The sequence below is a fragment of the Elephas maximus genome, chromosome 9, assembly GCF_024166365.1.
Source record: "Elephas maximus indicus isolate mEleMax1 chromosome 9, mEleMax1 primary haplotype, whole genome shotgun sequence".
NCBI classification, from domain to species: domain Eukaryota; kingdom Metazoa; phylum Chordata; class Mammalia; order Proboscidea; family Elephantidae; genus Elephas; species Elephas maximus.
In genome coordinates, this window is record NC_064827.1 from 92,240,690 (window position 1) to 92,258,635 (window position 17,946).

The following is a 17,946-nucleotide window of genomic DNA, read 5'->3' on the forward strand; positions in this document are numbered from 1 at the left end:
GGGGAAGTTCTACTCTGACCTACAGGGTCACTATGAGTCCGGATCAATTGGACAGCAACGAGGTTCATAGGTAGTAATGTAATCATGCTTCTGCTACCATCTTTCAAGTTCAAAATATCCTATTATACCTAGTAGGATTATGCATGCCCTTCTTTTTTTTTTATTCTCCCATGTTTCAAGCTTCCAGCAATTTCTTTTTAATGACTAGAAAACCTAGACATGCCTACCAAGAAAATGTAATAATGCAATGTAAAAAAAATCCATCCATTCATTCTACACCTATTTATTGAAGTCCTACTGTGTGTTTTCCTTGGGATCAGGGACACTAAAACATAGATTCTTTCCCCGAAGGAAGTGAGAGAAAACATACAATTAGAATACAAGGCACCAAGTGCTACAGCAGCTTGCATTTAGTGCAGCACCTTACAACTGTACCCTCACAACAATAATACCATTTTACAGATGACAATATGCTAGTGACAAAATAACAAGAATTTGTGCGATTTTCCCAAAGTGACCAGGGTAGTGATTAGGATTACTCTGCGAAGAACTTCGTTAGAGTGTTATACCCACCTCTAGGTATAGAGGGCATCAAGCTATTGCATGTGTAAAGAATACATACTGGATTTTGTGGGGAGAGGGATATAGCTCCAGTGAATGGGCTGAAACCCAGCAACGATTGTGAGGGTGGTACAGGACCAGACAGTATTTCGTTCTGTTGTACATAAGGTTGCTATGAGTTGAAATCGGTGTGATGGTACCTAACAACAACAACAGAGCTCCGGTAGTAACTACTTAGCTTTTATTTTTTGTTATTGTGGTAAATATATAAAACTGACTATTTGAACCATTTTTAAATGTACAAATCAGTGACAATAATTATATTCACAATGTTGTGTAACTATGACCACTAAACTACTTTGCTTTTGTACATCCTAATTTAATGTTACATTTCTTGGCAAGATTTGTCCAAAGACATTTTATTTTCTTTTTTCATGGAATTGCAGAGGTAGTGATTGGTATGTATGAGGTCATAAAACCTATCTCTTCCAGTTCCTGGTACAATGTTCTATATCTGCTGCTAGGCTAAATTGCATTTTATGCCCCTGTCTTTTCCTTTTGGGACCCAGTCTTTCTATCTTAGAGACTTTTTTTTAATAAGTTCTCTGCTGCTTAGATGACTTCCAATCTCTGATTTTTACTGTGTAATTAAAAGGCCAGGATCCGTAATGGACAGTTCAACTGGCTGCTTCACAAGGGTACTGCCCCCTAGAAATGGTCGAGAGGGGCCCCTGCCCTAGGCTTCATCCCTTAGAGGCCCTTGCTTGAGCCCTTTTTCAGCCAAGTTTAGCCCAATCAGCTGAGGAGTTTGTTGAGCTATGGGGACATCCCCATTCTGAAATTGTGTTCCCTTTCTAGATCATATTCCAGGTACTAATCACCCCAGAATTGTTGGATCACTGAGAAACCACTTCCATGATCCAAATGAACTTCCTTCCTCGTCCATCCACTGGACCGAAAAATGCTCTACTGGTTGGCTCACCTCTAGGCCTGAGTGGTTGCCGTAGACATAGGTATCTGTGGACAATGGATGTGCTATAGATAAAAATACACAGACATACAGTCATTATAGGACTTTTGCTGTCACTGGTCATGTTGCCTATAATGTCTTCTCTGAGATTTTAACATGCCTGGCTCCTTATTATTCAGACTTCTACTAAAATATCACATCTTCAAAGAGGCCTTTGTTGACCACCTTATCTAAAGTAGTCTCTTTTTCCATAATCACTCTCTATCTCCTTACCTTATTTTTTTTTTTACATCATTTAACACTATGAAGGGTTATCGTATAATCTCTTATTTATTTGCATGTTTATTGTCTGACTCAAACTAAAATGAAAACTTTCTGAGGCCAGGGAATTGTCTGTTTTTTACACACCTCTTCTTTAGCTTTTATGGCAGTGCCTGCCACATAAAAAAACCAAACCCGTTGCCATCGAGTCAATTCTGACTCATAGCGACCCTATAGGACAGAGTAGAGCTATTTTCAAGGAGCGCCTGGTGGATTTGAACTGCCAACCTTTTGGTTAGCAGCTGTAGCTCTTAACCACTATGCCACCAGGGTTTCCCCTGCCACATAGTAGGCATGAATTTTTGGAATGAGTAAACAAATAAACAAAAGTGGCTTGAGAGTGAGGAATAAATTTCACTGCTTTCATTTTATTTTTTCCTTTCACATATCATCTTAATGGATGAAGGGAAAAAATAGGCAACAAATCGGAAAATTAAATCTTTAGAAGTATGCAAATAATAATGGAGTATTTTAAGTGAAGAAATACGGCTTTAATTCTCTGCACGTGAGTAACAGTAATAAAGTTATAGCAATAATGCTATGAGTTTTCCATTGAGCACAATACGGCAAGATTAAATTGATGACACGTTGCTAAAATTTTGGCTCATTTGGAGAAAGCCAACTAAGTATAAACTGTATGATATATTCAAGTTTTTCAGTTTGGCCTTGTATCACCTTCTATAGTACATGTAATACTTATTTTACAACTTCTTTCTAAATGACTTGTCAAAACTCATATGATCTCCATATCCCTGACCAATGTATTCCCTTACATAAGTCTCTGATGTTGGCAATCATTAAATAGGATTCAAAATGCTTGTCTCAAGCAAATCAAGTAAAATGTTCCCATCCAATAAAAAGTCATGCTTATTTTGCTCTCAAGTAGCTGTCAAAAATAAGAAGAATTGAAACAATTAATATGTTCATCTGAAAAAGGATGATTCTTAAATCAAATACCAATATGAATACAGTCGTGTGCCCCATAACATCTCTTTAGGCAACATCCAACTGCATATATATCCATAGTCCCCTGAGGTTATAACAGAGTTCAGAAATTCCAGTTGGAGAATGAGACGTAGCGGCTGTTACCTCAAAAACAACGAAAAAATCCTCCAAGCTGTTAAAGGATCGGCTTCAGCTAAGGACAACTCGAGCAGGACCTATATCCCACATGGAGAAATTGCTAATAGTGTGAATTGAGGAACAGACACAAAAGTAAATCCCTCTCAGCACATTGATGATCACTGGTAAGGCACAACGCTTGTTCAAGATGCTTAAGGAGCAGGAACAGGCTACCATATTGACGTTTTTCGCTGCATGTTATGAAAGTGGGTGGTGAGTCTGCCAGTGCTGATGTGAAGGCAGCAGAAGTATTTGCTGAGGCCTTAAATAAACTAGCTGTTCGCACAACATTCAAATCGTCCTATTTCACCCAACTGTAGTATCGTGGACGTTAAGTGACGCGTAAAACTGTTTATAAACTCACCAATTGTCAGTTGTTAGGTGGAACAAGACTTAAAGAATAGAAAATCTTTGTCTAAACACATACTTTCACTAGATTTTTCTGATTCTTTTACTCTGATTTCTTGACCACAGTTTTTTGATCAGTTTTAGAAAACTTCTGGGATATGTTTGCTTCCAATTTTAGGGCTTAGGAGCAATCTCTTGGTAGTAAAATCTCTTCATCAGTCCTCTTCTATTGCAAAAGGCAGGTAAGGACTTAACTCACACATTTCTTTTTCTTTTTGTCATCAAGGCAGCCCTTTGTCTATTGTTTTCAAAGTCAGAAAATAAAACCAAAACCCAAAACCAAACCCAGTGCCGTGGAGTCGATTCCGACTCATAGCGATCCTATAGGACAGAGCAGAGCTGCCCCATAGAGTTTCCAAGGAGTGCCTGGTGGATTCGAACTGCCGACCCTTTGGTTAGCAGCCGTAGCACTTAAGCACTATGCCACCAGGGTTTCCCAGAAAAAAAAAAGGGGTGTTAAATCTTTTCTTCCCCCCTACCCCCACCATAAAAGTGAAATCCCACATTTTATTTCCTGGCAACTGCTTTATTCAAATCACAAAATGAGTAATATAATTCACTACACTCCTTTCTAAATATTCATCATGCATCTTCACAGTATGATTGAAGACCATTTATCCGCTGACCTCACCTCTCCATTGTTTTGAATGCAAACTTTTTATTCCCAGTTAAATCAGAGAAGAGGGCTATATAGATAAAATTTCAAAGCTAGAAGAAAGGGGTTAGAAGGCATATTTAGCCTGTCTTTTCTCAGTTTACAGACAAAAGAGGCTCACAAAGATTTTGTAAGGCCACACAGGTGGCTGGTGGCAAATACAACATTGTAATCCAAGCTCCCCAGATTTCAGCCATTTCTTTTTGATACTTTACCCACCTTTTCTCAATATTTAAATTGTGTTAAAATGTAATGCAAAATAGTCTAAGCTGCTTTTTTATTTCATTTTTCTCATCATTGCTGATAGGCTTCAATTGCTATCACCTTGTAGAGTGTCAAAAAGTTGGTAAATTTCAAAGTAAGGAGATGTGGGTTCTTGTTCAGCAAAGATTATGGGGCAGGCTCCCATACTTACCAACTAACATGTTTTGCTTGGTGAGCAGATTTGATGAAAGAGAACCTCTTTAGACAAAGAAGAGAACTCTGTGAATAAAGGAAGGAGGCTTAAAAGCATGTAGCATGTACATGTTAAAATTAATAGAAGATAGAATGATGATTCCTGGTCCTGTGGCTTTTACACTCTGGATTAGCTGTAGTTCCTTAATGTGTTAAAAAAAAAAAATATAATAATAATAATAAAAACACCAGTTGCCATTGAGTCAATGCCAACTCAAAGCAACCCTACAAGACAGAGTAGAGCTACCCCGTAGGGTTTTCAAGGACCAGTGGATGGATTTGAACTGCCAACCTTTTGTTTAGCAGTTGTAGTTCTTAACCTCAGTACCACCAGGCTCCCCACTTAATGTACAGGAAAAGAAAACTTTTAGAAGTTAAACCAATGAGCGAAAGCAGTTTTTCTCCTTTCTTGATTTGACCATAGTTTTGTGAAAATGAATTTTTAAGTGTTTTTCTTTGCATTTGGGCTCCTTGGCAGAAAATGAAATCTGGATAATCCATTACTTCTGATCTTTTTCCTTAAAGGGCTCTAGGATAGACTTATGGATAGAATTTTAAAAATATAAATATGCTCTTTCTAGTCATAGAAACCTTCCCATTTAGGAAGTGTTGTTCCCCCCCTCCCTTTTCCAAAAAATATGTGGCTATCTACTCATACCCATAAAACACCAAGGCAAAATACATGGTATCTGGCACTAAAATAACCGCTGATCTATTCCTGAGCACTGCAGCCCTGTGATCAGACAGAGTGACTGGTAGTCAAAGCTAGATGCCAAGTCGCTGTGCCACCATCAAGGCACCAAGCCCTGTAACTAAGCATTTTTGTTTTATAAAATTACAGAAGAGATGCTGTTTGGTAAGGTATTTAGTCCAATTTTAGTACTTATAGTTCATTTAGCAGATGACTCTTACTTGATTTTTTTCACATCCTCATTCCATTTTCTGTTTGAGGGTGTACATGTGACAACATGAATACTTTCAGTGTCATTGTTACAATTATCCATTCCCACTCAGTATTGATTGTCTTGTTCTCAAGGAGTCTCTTCATTGAGTCCACACTGGAGAGAGACTGTGTACACATATAAGTTGGCAGTTCAGAATTTATCGGCGCTCAGTTAGGAAAGGCTACTGCCGATGTAGGATTAATTGAAAAGAGTTTGCCTAAACAGATCTGCTGCCTTCTTCTACCAAACATGCAAAGATAAAATAGTTCAAAAAATTGGCATAAGACGTATAGACAGTTATATAAGGTTAAAACCCATTGCGGTTGAGTCGATTCCAACTCATAGCAACCCTATAGGACAAGGTAGAACTGCCCCATAGGGCTCCAAGGAGCGCCTGGTGGATTCGAACTGCCAGTCTTTTGATTAGTAGCTGTAGCTTTTAACCACTACACCATCAGGGTTTCCTATATAAGGTAGGGATTGCAAATATAATATGAAAAATTTAAATTTTCATAAATGGTCTAATTAACAAATACAGTGATAAAACCTGTGCCAGATGTCATTCACAAAGATACTTGTGATACTTGCAGAATTTCCCTGATAAAATGGAAATCCTTCAAAGCCAGACCCTATTCTTATTCATCTCTATATTCCCAGCACAGTGCCTGGCATACAGTAGGCACTGAATGTTTATTAAATGAATAAATGAATGAGTAAATGAATGAAACTCATTTCTTAGAAAGATGGTCTGAAATGAAGAGATTAAAGTGTTTCCTTCAAATAGGAAAAGTACATGCAAGCCCATGCTTTCTGCTTACTTTGAGAAGGAAATTGATTTTTTCCTGAGTATTTAGAAACACAACTAAAAATTACTGTCTTCATTAAAAAATATACACATTTTAAGTATCACATTAGTTAATTTATATATTACGGTTTCTAAGAAGCAGTCTCTTTAATAAAAGGGGAGAGAAAAGATCACCATTAGCTTCCCTGACAACTATTGTTCAATAGCATAAAAGAACGAGATGAAGTACTTTCAGTCCAGAGAGTGTGCATGTGTGTGGGGGTGTGGGGGTGTGGGGGTGTGTGCGTGTAGAATGAGTGATTTATTGCCAAAGTCAACTTGGTCTAGATTTATTAAAACAGGAGCAAAAATACTTTTATTTTCCAGAATATTATTTATTCATTTATTGATTTTTTTTTCTGCACTATACTGTTTTAATATATCACATATGTGATGCTTAGCTGTGATCCTAATCATAAATAGATTTCTGTAGTTATTTAGGGCACAACGTGATTCTGTTTGCTTTGTTAGTGATGTGACTTGGGGTTTACTGTTTGTATTCATCTTGCGTCCCAATATCCTTGTTAAATATATGTCCCAGTATGAGAGCCACAGAAATGTATTAATGTGGCTTTTGACCTTGGTATTTTATTTGCTATGCATTTTGAGCTTGTTATATTTTACCTGTTAATCAGTACCTTGGTATCCTTTCTACTCCAGTAAGCCTTTAATCAAGTAGGCTAGAGAGGGTTAGAAATCTTTACCGAATGGGTGGATACAGAATCTCGGCAGTGGACTACAAAGTGTCTACTTTCCCATTTTTAATTGTTTTTGTGGAGTGTTGTGATAAATGGTGGAATAGAACATTTTGGAACATTGTAAATAAATTAGTTATTGCCAGAAGAAATCAAACAAAGGAGCATTTAGGAATCAATTGTAGAAAGTCACCGGGGCTGATACTGCATTTGAGATGCTCAGGTGAAAAAGCAACATGCTTGTTTTTATGTTACAATAATGATTATCTGTTTTGAAAAATACCCCCATAGATACATATCCCTACCATTAGACTGAAGTTCTGTGTTAAACTCAAAATTCCCAGTTGCTTGTTTAAGCAAAGGTTATGGCTAAATATTAAGACTTCCTCAAATGTAGTGGGTTTGGATTTTAGAACTGGCAAGGAGCCTATTGCTCAAAAAATTGAGTGACTTCTCCAATTATGTGCAGAGAGACTACTAGGGCTTTGGATTTCTTATTCCCCAAATCATGCTTTTTCTACCATACTACCACCTTTTTTTTTTTTTTTTTTGGTGGTTTTTATATTGTATAAAGCTGTTTGTAAAATTTGTCATCCTACAACTCTTGATGCCAGAACATTTTTTATATACAACTTGTGATCCCAGAATGTTTTTTGAATTTATAGAGTATAAGGCAGGGGTCTTAAACTATGGCTTACAGGTCAAAACCTGCCTACCACTGTTTTCATACATAAAGATTTATTGGGACACAGTCACACCCATTCGTTTATGTATTATCTGTGGTGACTTCACGCTACAGTGGCAGGGTTGAGTAATTGCAACAGAGATGGTGTGACCTGCAATGCCGACAATATTTATTATCTAGACCTTTATAGAAAAAAATTTTCTGACCCTTATTGTAAGGTAGGGATGAAAATTCTATCTTAAAAAATTAACACTATCAATTTGTAATAAATTGTGAATAAAATACGCTTTCTGGAAAAGCTAAAAGGCTAACACGTTGTTGAAAGATTTAAATAATCTGTCACAAAAGGCTACAAAGCCTGCCTGTGTTAACAATCAAACAGAACTAGGTTTCTAGAGAATTTCTGAGCACTTGGACTCAGAAATTCTGGTCACGAGAAATGAAGCCTGTGACTTAAACAGCATTGACTAGAGGTAAGAAATGCCCTAGACTTGTCATTTATTTCGTGCTAACCCTAATGGATCTTGAACACTCACCAAATGTTCTTCTTGGCAGGTGGAGTGGATCCAACAGCAAGTGGTAAAAAAACGGACGAAGAGGGATTATGACCTCAGTCGTGCCCAGTCGACTTACTTCAATGATCCCAAGTGGCCAAGCATGTGGTATATGGTAAGCTCACAAAGAGAGGCTGGCTGGGGGCCACATCACCTAGCCTCGTGTTTTGCAGGGAGCGTTGGCTGGAACTGAGAGCACAATGAAATGCTGAACATGAACTTTTTCCTATTTCAAGGCCCACCGTTTGAGACTGGTTAATTGCCTATGATTTTGTGTGGATCTTTTTTGAACATACTGTATGTTTTTGGTTCAGAGGAGAAACAGAAGGCTATACTGATTCACAGAGTTCCTGATTGGGAACTACTATGCAGTAGCTTTCTAAATTTGGGGCCGAGGACAGGAAGGTATACTATGGTGCAGATACCCTTAGGCGTATCTGTCAGAGTGTTCACCTGTTACACATACTACTCCACTTTGGAACTAGTCTGGTTAATGGATACTTGTTCTTGGAAGTCATTGAAATGACTCTGTGGGTAAGTAACACACTCCTGACTGAGGCCATCTAATGTCGACCTTCTCACTTTAGGTAATAGTTTCTAAAACTAGGCTAGGAGAAAAGTAGTTGGAAAGTGTTTGACTTATAACTAGTTCAGTGGCTCAGGCAAAAATTTTTTCAGCAAGGGAAATGTGATCCACCAGTTCATTTAACATTATCTCTTTATAGAATGTATTTCTGTAGGTAGAGTTTTGTAGTCATGATTATTGAGAAATTGATTAGAATATGTTATTATTTAAAAATTTTTATCTTTTTATTTTAGTAACATATACATGACCTAAAATTTGCCAGTTTAACCATCTTTAAGTGTATACTTCAGTGGCATTAATTACATTCACAATGTTGTACCACCATCTCCACTATTTATTTTCAAGACTTTTGCATCACTTCAGACAGAAACTCTGTACCCATTAAATGATAACTGCCCATTCATCCCTCACCCAGCCACTGGTAGCCTGGAATATACTTTTTCTCTCTCTATGAATTTGTCTGTTCTAAATACTTCAAGTAAGTGGAATCATGTGTTGTTTGTCATTTTGTATCTGGTTTATTTTACTTAGCATAGTGTTTTTAAAGTTCACCCATGTGGTGGCATGTAGCAGAACTACATTTATAGCTGAATAATATTCTGTTGTATGGATATACCACATTTTGTTTGTCCATTCATCTGTTGATGGACACTTGGTTGTTTCCAGAATTTTTGGGCTTTTGTGAATAGTTCTGCAATGAATACTGGCGGACATGTATCTGTTTGAGTCCCTGCTTTCAATTCTTTTGGGTGTATACCTAGTGGAATTGCTGGGCCATATGGTAATTCCATACGTAACTTTTGGAGAAAATGCCAGACGGTTTTCCACAGCAGTTGCACTACTATTTTATATTCTACCAGAATTGTATATGGATTCCAATGTCTTCACGTCCTCACCAACACTTGTGATTTTCTGATTTTGTTATGGCCATCATAGTAGATGTGATGGTTTTGATTTTCATTTCCCTGACAACTAATGATGTTACGCATATTTTCATGTGCTTGTTGACTATTTGTGTATCTTATTTGGAGACATGAAGGAGCCCTGGTGGCACAGTGGTTAAGCGCTCAGCTGCCAACCAAAAGGTTGGCAGTTTGAACTCAGCAGCTGCTGTGCAGGAGAAAGATGTGTCAGTCTGCTTCCTTAAAGGTTTATAGCCTCGGAAACCTTATACAGGGCTGCTGTGAGTCAAATCGACTTGACCGTGAGTTTTCTTCCGAGAAATATCTATTCAAATCTTTTGTTTGTTTTTTAATTGGGTTGTTTATATATTTTAAATATTCTAGATATTAAACCCTTAACAGATATATGATTTGCAGATATTTTATACATTCTGTAGATCCTCTTTTATTTTCTTGATAATGTCCTTTGATGGTCAAAACTTTTTCATTTTGATGAAGTCCAATTTATGTTTTTTTCTTTTGTTGCTTGTGCTTTAGTGTCATGTAAGAATCCATTGCCAAACCCAGGTCATGAAATTTCACCTCTGTTTTCTTCTAAGAGTTTCATGGTTATAGCCTTTATACATAGGTCGTTGGTCCATTTTGAGGTAATTTTTGTATATGGTGTGAGGTTAGGATCCAGTTTCATTCTTCTGCATGTGAAACCAGTTGATTCTTTCCTAACTGAAGTGACCTAGCATTCTTGTCAAATCAATTGGCCATAAATGTGTGGGGTTGTTTTTGGACTCCAGGTTCTGTTCCATTGGTCTGTATGTCTATGCTTATTCCTTTACCAAACTGTTTTGATTATTGTAACTTTGTTGCAAAAAAAGACTAATGTAATATTGATAGGGATTGTATAGAATCTCTGGATTGTATTGGATAGTATTTTCATCCTAAAGATACTAAGCCTTCCAATTCATGGATGTCTTTCCATTTATTTAGGTCTTCTTCAATTTCTTTTAGCAATGTTTTGCAGTTTTCAGTGTACAGTTCTTTTATCTATTTGGTTAAATTTGTTTGTAGATATTTTATTCTTTTAAATGATATTGTAAATGTAGTTGCTTTTTTTTCAGGTTTTTTATTGTTGATGTATAGAAACTCAGCTGATTTTTGTGTGTTGACCTTGTATCTTGCAACATTGCAGAATTCATTTACTAGCTTTAGTAGCTTTCTTATGGATCCTTTGGGGTCTTGTACATATAGGATCATATCATTTACACATAGAAATAGTTTTACTTCTTTTCCAATTTGGATGCCTTTTATTTCTTTTTCTTATCTAATTGCTCTGGCTAGAACTTCCAGTAAAATATTGAATAGTGGTGATGAAAGCAGGCATCTTTACCTTGTTCCTGATCTTGGGGGGAAAGACTAAAGACTTTCACCATTTTTTATGATGTTAGCTGAGGTTTTTTCATGAATAATGTTTATCACCTTGAGGGAGTTACCTTCTATTCCTAGTTTTCTGAGTGTTGTTATTATTCTTAACCATGAAATTCGTATGTCACATATTTCCCCTATAATCTGAAAATGCCCTTTACTTTTCTCTTCTTCAAAATTTATTATTGCTAATTATTGCAGGTGTATTTTCTTCTCTACTACTTTAGTTTTTGCAGTCTCTCTCAGACTTCTCTTCTGAATGCCTCCTAACTGAAGAAAGAGCATGGATCCATAACATTTCCTGCACCTGCCTCATGCCTTCCTGACTCCTTGCCTTTCATTCCCTCTGCCTGCTTGCTCTCCCTGCCCTTCTCACATTGTCAGGTCAAGATTCTCCCATCCTTCAAGTCCATATCCAGGGCTGACTGCTCTAGAAAGTCCTCCCATATATCATCATTTTTCCTTCTTCTACTTTCCTGAGGCCTCTTTGCATGCTCATGGGGTTAGGTTATCTGGGGATATAAAGAGAAATCAAGATGCAGGTTCTGTCTTCAAGTGGGGCAGTTCTACGCTGTCCTGTAGGGTTGCTGTGGGTCAAAATCAACTTAACTGCAATGGGTTATGGGTTTGTAGTATGTACTGAGTATTGTGCTAAGTACTTTATGAGTATTTTTCTAATATAGTGCTAAGAAAAGTGTGTGCTAATATTGGCCCCATTATAAAGGTGAGGAACCTGAGACTCATAAAGTTTAGGTAACTTGCCTAAGATTGAACATGATAGAGCAGGGATAGAAAATTAGGCAGGTTGCTCCCAGAGTACACAGAATTAATGTGACATCTTATCCCTGCCCTTCTACTATTTCCAAGTACTAGGATGGAGTCTGGAGCCCTGGTGGCACAGTGGATAAGAGTTCAGCTGCTAACCAAAAGGTCAGCAATTTGAAACCACCAGCTGCTCCCTGAAAACCCTATTGGGGCAGTTCTCTGTCCTATAGGGTCACTATGAGTCAGAATCGACTGGATAGTGTCAGGTTTTTGTTTTATTTTGTTTTGTTTTAATCATGGAATTCCTGAGTGGTGCAAATGGTTAACACACTCAGCTGCTCACTGACAGGTTGGAGGTTCAAGTCTACCCAGAGGCACCTCGGAAGAAAGGCCTGGTGATCGACTTCTAAAAAAACAGCGATATGGAGCACAGTTCTGCTCTGACACACATGGATGGACCTGAGTTTCAGTCAATTTGATGGCAACTGTTTTTGTTTCCATCTTGAGGAAAGCACCAGTTCTGCCTTTCAGGAACTTCTACTCTAGCAGTAGAGAAATGACTAAAATACAGGACATAATGGTGGGTCTCATGTAGGATGAATAAATAACTTGGGGGCAAACAAAGAGCTCCAAGGATTTCTATTAAATAATTACTTTTCCCTTAACTACAGGCATGGAAAATAAGTTGCACACCTTATGTTTGTCTGTCAGGTGTAGCATGACAGAATGAGAGGTGGAACTCTCAAATCTGCAGACCTGGATTCATATTCCCATTGTTTCACTTACGATGTCCATGATTGAATAACCTAAATGCTCCTTAACTGTAAAATAAGAGGATCTAATTCTTGGGTATGAGTTATCTATTGCCACATAAAAAGTCACCACAGAACTTAATTTTTAAAATATTTATCTCATGGGTTCTGTGGGTGAGGAATTCAGATGACATAGAGGGGATGGCTTTTCTTCACTCCACGATGCCTGGAGGTTCACCTGGAATTTGAAGTCTTGACTGGATCTGGAGGATCCACTTCCAAGGTGGCTTAGCTACATGGTTGGCAAATTGATTTTTCCCCCCATGGACCTCTTCACAGGGCTCCCTGAGGGGCCATCGGATATGGTGACTGGCTTCCCCCAAGGCAAGTGATCCAAGAAATCGTATTGGACGTGGTGATGTCTTTTATAACTTCATCTCCGAAGTCACAGACAGTTTCTTCTGTAGTTTTCTACTAGTCACAGAGTCATCTCTGACACAGCAGCTTCACATCGGGCATCTTCCTCGCCTGTGCATCCCCTTTCCTTATGATGACCTTGATTTATCACTTTTACTATAATAAAACCAGTAGTTTCTGTGAGTTCTGAGAGTTGTTCCAGCAAATTAATAACCCAAGGATGGTGTCCTCTTAACTGCTAAGGCCTGACCCTGCCCTGGCTGCCTAGAGGTAAAGTGTGTATGGGTGGCTGGTATCAAATGATGGAGGAGTGGAAAAGCAGGGACAGATGTGATCTCTGCCTTACAGGAATCAGCGTTAACCCACAAAGTTATCATCTTAGAAGCCTTTAGTGCAATGCCTGACACATAGGAAACCTTCAATAAGTTGTAATTGTTGTTATTATTCTTTTCTATCTAATGACAATACAGGCTGTTTCCTTTTTATCTGTCATATAAATTGCTACCAGTCAAAGAAGGTTGGGATTGTGCGTCCAGCGAGCATTCTTCGGAGCACTCTGTGGGGACATGTCAATGACACAGCTGAGCCAAGGTGCTCATTTCCTTCCTCCTCCTCTTGTGGAGCCTTGCCCTTGCTGCAGTGTTTTGGAGGGCTGCTTGGCGAACCTCCATAGGATCTCGCCTCCAGCTCGTTAGCCTGGGCCCTTTCCCGTCACTCTACATTTATCACAGGAGAACGGAGATTAAAGAATGGCATGAAGTGTGCCTGACTGTCTCTTTTCATTAATTTAAAAGCTTTGCCCATGTTGCTCCTCCCCTTAGAAACTGGTGTTTGAAATCATTATGCCAAGCCTTAAGGCTTGGGAAATGTTCATTTACAAGAGTGTGTTATGGAGATAATGGCCCTGTCATTACTTCTCTGTCTTGTAATACTGGGCTCTGGTTTCCAGGAGGCCAGAGGCCCGTGTACTAGAAATATAACTCATTTCATGTTGCATCAACAAATTTCTCCTGCATCTCCTCTTTGTCGGGCATGGCACCGAGCACTGAGAATTTAGTAAAATGTGATTCCTGCTTCCTAAGAAGATCAGTAAACCAAAAACCAAACTCATTGCCATTGAGTTAATTCCAACTCCTAGTGACCCTGTAGGACAGAGCAAACTGCCCCATAGAGTTACCAAGGAGCGCCTGGTGGATTTGAACAGCTGGCCTTTTGGTTAGCAGCTGCAGCTCTTAACCACTAAGAAGATCAGTAAAGTAGGGAGAAATTGAAGCACCAGTGAAAGCGTGCAAGACTAGTGACTCCTTCATAAAAGTTTCCCTGCAGCTCTGTGCATACATGTGTAGCCACTGTTCTTCAGGAGTTGGGCTGTAATTTTTGCTTGCTGGCTTGCTTCTTCCATTAGAATCTCCTAAGTAGCTTTTAAAACAAATCAAAGCTTGTGCCCCACCATCAGAGATTCTTTATGTTTTGATACAGAGTGGGGCTCAGGCACCGGTATTTCATTAAACTCTCTGGGTGATCTAAAACGCAGCCAGCATAGAACACCACTGCATTTGGCTGCTCCCTGAAGCCAGGAATTCTGCATTATTCAGTGCCTGACTGACACATGATACCAAAAACTCAAACCCATTGCCCATAGGGTTTCCAAGGTTGTAAATCTCTACAGAAGCAGACTGCCACATCTCTCTCCCGCGGAGCTGCTGGTGGTTTGGAACCACCAACCTTCCAGTTAGCAGTTGATTGCTTTAACCGCTGCATCTCCGGGCTCCTTCTGATATATGATATGTGAATAAATAGGTGGGCAAATGGGAATAAAAACGTAGTAGAGAAAATCATTGTTCACATCCGAGCGCTTAGTATGTGTCAGGCATTTTGCCAAATTTTACATGTGTTATTTATTTAGTCCTACCTAATGGAAACCCAGAAACCCTGGTGGCCTAGTGGTTAAGTGCTATGGCTGCTAACCAAAGGGTCTGCAGTTTGAATCCTCCAGTCACTTCTTGGAAACTCTATGGGGCAGTTCTACTCTGTCCTATAGGGTCACTATGAGTTGGAATTGACAGCACTGGGTTTTGGTTTATAGAAACCCTGGTGGCATAATGGTTAAGAGCCACGACTGCTAACCAAAAGGTCAGCAGATTGAATCCACCAGGTGCTCCTTGGAAACCATAAGGGGCAGTTCTACTCTGTCCTGTAGTGTCACTATGAGTCGGAATCAACTCGATGGCAACGGGTTTTTTTTTTTTTTTTTAATGTCCTAATTAGGTAGGGACTATAGTTATTTTCATTTTACAGATGAGGAAATGAAAGCGTAGAAAAGTTAAGTAACTTGTCCTAGACAGTTGTACCAGGTGCAACAGTATTCTATCCCAGCTGCATATTCACACCCGGTCACTCTGACCCCTGAGGCCTAGGCTTTCAACTCCCGCATCAGTGGTCCTGGAACTCCGGGGGCATTGGAATCACTTGGAAGACTTCTTAAAACACAGGTTGCCACCCGCCCCGCTCCGTCTCCCAGCATTTCTGAGGCTGTAGAAACAGTTGGCAGTTCGAATCCACCAGCCGCTGCTTGGAAACCCTGTGGTGCAGTTTTAGTCTGTCCTATTGGGTGACTGTGAGTCAGAATTGACTCAATGGCAATTTGGGTTTGTTTTGGTTTAGGATGGGTAAAATCCAGGAATTAGTGTTTCTAGCAAGTTCCCAATTGATGCCGACGCTGAGGATCCAGGAGTCCCTTTGAGAACCCACTCACTGCTCCACCACACTTTAAACAAGAGTGTGTGAGCACGGCCTGCTTCTGCCTTTCCATTTTAAGTTGGAGGAAGAGGGGGTTTTAAACTTATGGGATGGTGTAAGCACTCCTGATCAATCTCAGTTGTTTTTCTTGATCTTAAACCTTTTTCTTACCGACAAAATGTTCAATTTGGGAGGCTGGCAGCTTTATTATGGGAAAGAATTTTCACTTTACTTTCACTGATTGAAAATAACCTCAGCTTATGTATTCTTTCGAGATGTTCTGGAGACAAAGAATATCTGATAGAAAAGGTCACCAGGATGTGGCCTAGTCTTTGGAAATTTGTTGTGATACAAATGGTTTTAACTCACCCACCTGGTATAAGGGACCATTTTTATACTGCTAGAGAAAATTCGATTTGACTCTAGGGACACCAAGGTTAAGGAAAACTTATCTTCAAGGGTCTGGGAATGCCGATTGAGAATTCAGAGTTATATATTTAAAAATTTATTATAAAATATTTGAAACATAGGTGAAGTTTAAAGGATACCACCAATGCCTGCTGACCAATTCTAAGCTAAGAAATAGAACATTATCTGTATTGTTGAAGCTTCCTGTGTTCCCCATCCTAATAGCGCCCCTTCATCCCCTACAGAGTTATCACAGATGCTGAATTTGAAATTGTTGTGGGAGTCCTCACTTACTGGCAGGATGGCATCTCTTTGTGAGAGGGATTATTCAATTAACAGTAGATATAATTTTTTTTTTTAATTATATTAAAACGTACCTTCCTACGTGGAATTCAGCATTTGGGCTATTGACGAATAGCTCCGAGAAGATAATTTAGAAATTAAACCTGGATGAAAATCAAAGTTTAATGAAAAGCCTCTTTCATTCCTTAAGTCATGTAAATATTTTATTGCTTAAGGAAATTGCTATAGCATTGTATAGTGTTTCTTGTCTAACTCCAAAGCACTCATAATAATTTTAGAGAAGCCCATAGCAAATAACTTAAAAAAAAATTTTTTTTTCTTCTGCCTTAGGGAAGGCAAGCTCGATTCCAAAGAAAAAAATAAAGGACTGCTAACATCTTTCTCTTTAACTCTCAAACTCTACTAGTTATGATGTCTGGTACTTTTAACTCATCATCTTAGTTAGCACAGTAGAATTTTTTATGCTGAATATTGTGTGGCCTATTTAATAATTTATTCAAAGCCAGGCTGCAACAAATGGACTTAACTTTTTGATACAGTAAGTGAGAGCTCATGAAAACTCTCTGGGTGGTTTTTCTGGGACCGGCGGCTGGGGGAGGTGGGGGGGATCGTATTTGTCGATCAGCAGAGTGAAAATTAGCTGAGTTCGGCTATGCATGTGGTGTATATCTGCCAAGAACTATGAACTAAGTAGACTAGTAATTGTGAAAGATGATTTTGAGCCACCTGGTTCTTTCTCAGCCAACTGTATGATGTTCAGTACTCCAAGAGTGTGAGGCATTGCTTTTTCTGTGGTTGGCACATGTTTTCCTAATGATTTATACTGTCATTTGACTCTAATAAAATCTGGTAGAGTTTGTGACATTATTGCCCTGGCAGCTTGGAAATCATCCTCTTAAAACACCCCATTTAGCTGTTTTAATTGAAAATACAACATGGTAGAAATCTGCAACCATGTGGCAGATACTGATGTAAGCAGGAGGCCTTGCAGTAAAGGACAAACTCCTTTACTGGGCAGCAGATGAAGGACTGGTTGGAACTACTAGGAGCTGAGGCATGGATTTAGCGTACTATTATTTGCCACTAGCTAACTCTAACCTGCAGAAAGGTACTTTACGTCTCTCAACCTTAGCTCATCTAAAAAAATGAGGATTGTGGACTGTTTTTCTAGATTCGTTCCTGTTTGAACTTCCTCTAATTCCATGAGGTAATTTATACTGGAATTAAGTCTAAAGAGAGACCACATAATTTCAAATACACTGAAAGGACCCACACCTTGATTTTCAGTCCAGACCCGTCACAAGAGCTCCAGACTGCTGTTTACCCCACTTCCTTTACATCACTACTTCACACTCAAACATGTGCCCTGTGCTGGGGTCCTGAAGACACTTGCCCAGGTTCAGAATTTTACTAGGAGGACTCTCAGGACTCAGCATATAG

The 17,946-nt window shown here is 38.9% G+C and overlaps 1 protein-coding gene across 3 annotated transcripts in view; it reads left to right on the forward strand.

The window, feature by feature from the left end:
• PCSK5 (proprotein convertase subtilisin/kexin type 5) overlaps positions 1–17,946 on the forward strand; it is a 492,175-nt gene that overhangs the window by 93,189 nt on the left and 381,040 nt on the right. For all 3 annotated transcript variants that reach the window (XM_049895206.1, XM_049895204.1, XM_049895205.1), the window contains exon 3: positions 8,217–8,330. In XM_049895206.1, coding sequence (XP_049751163.1) covers positions 8,217–8,330 — 114 coding nt within the window. The remainder of the gene's footprint in view (positions 1–8,216; positions 8,331–17,946) is intronic.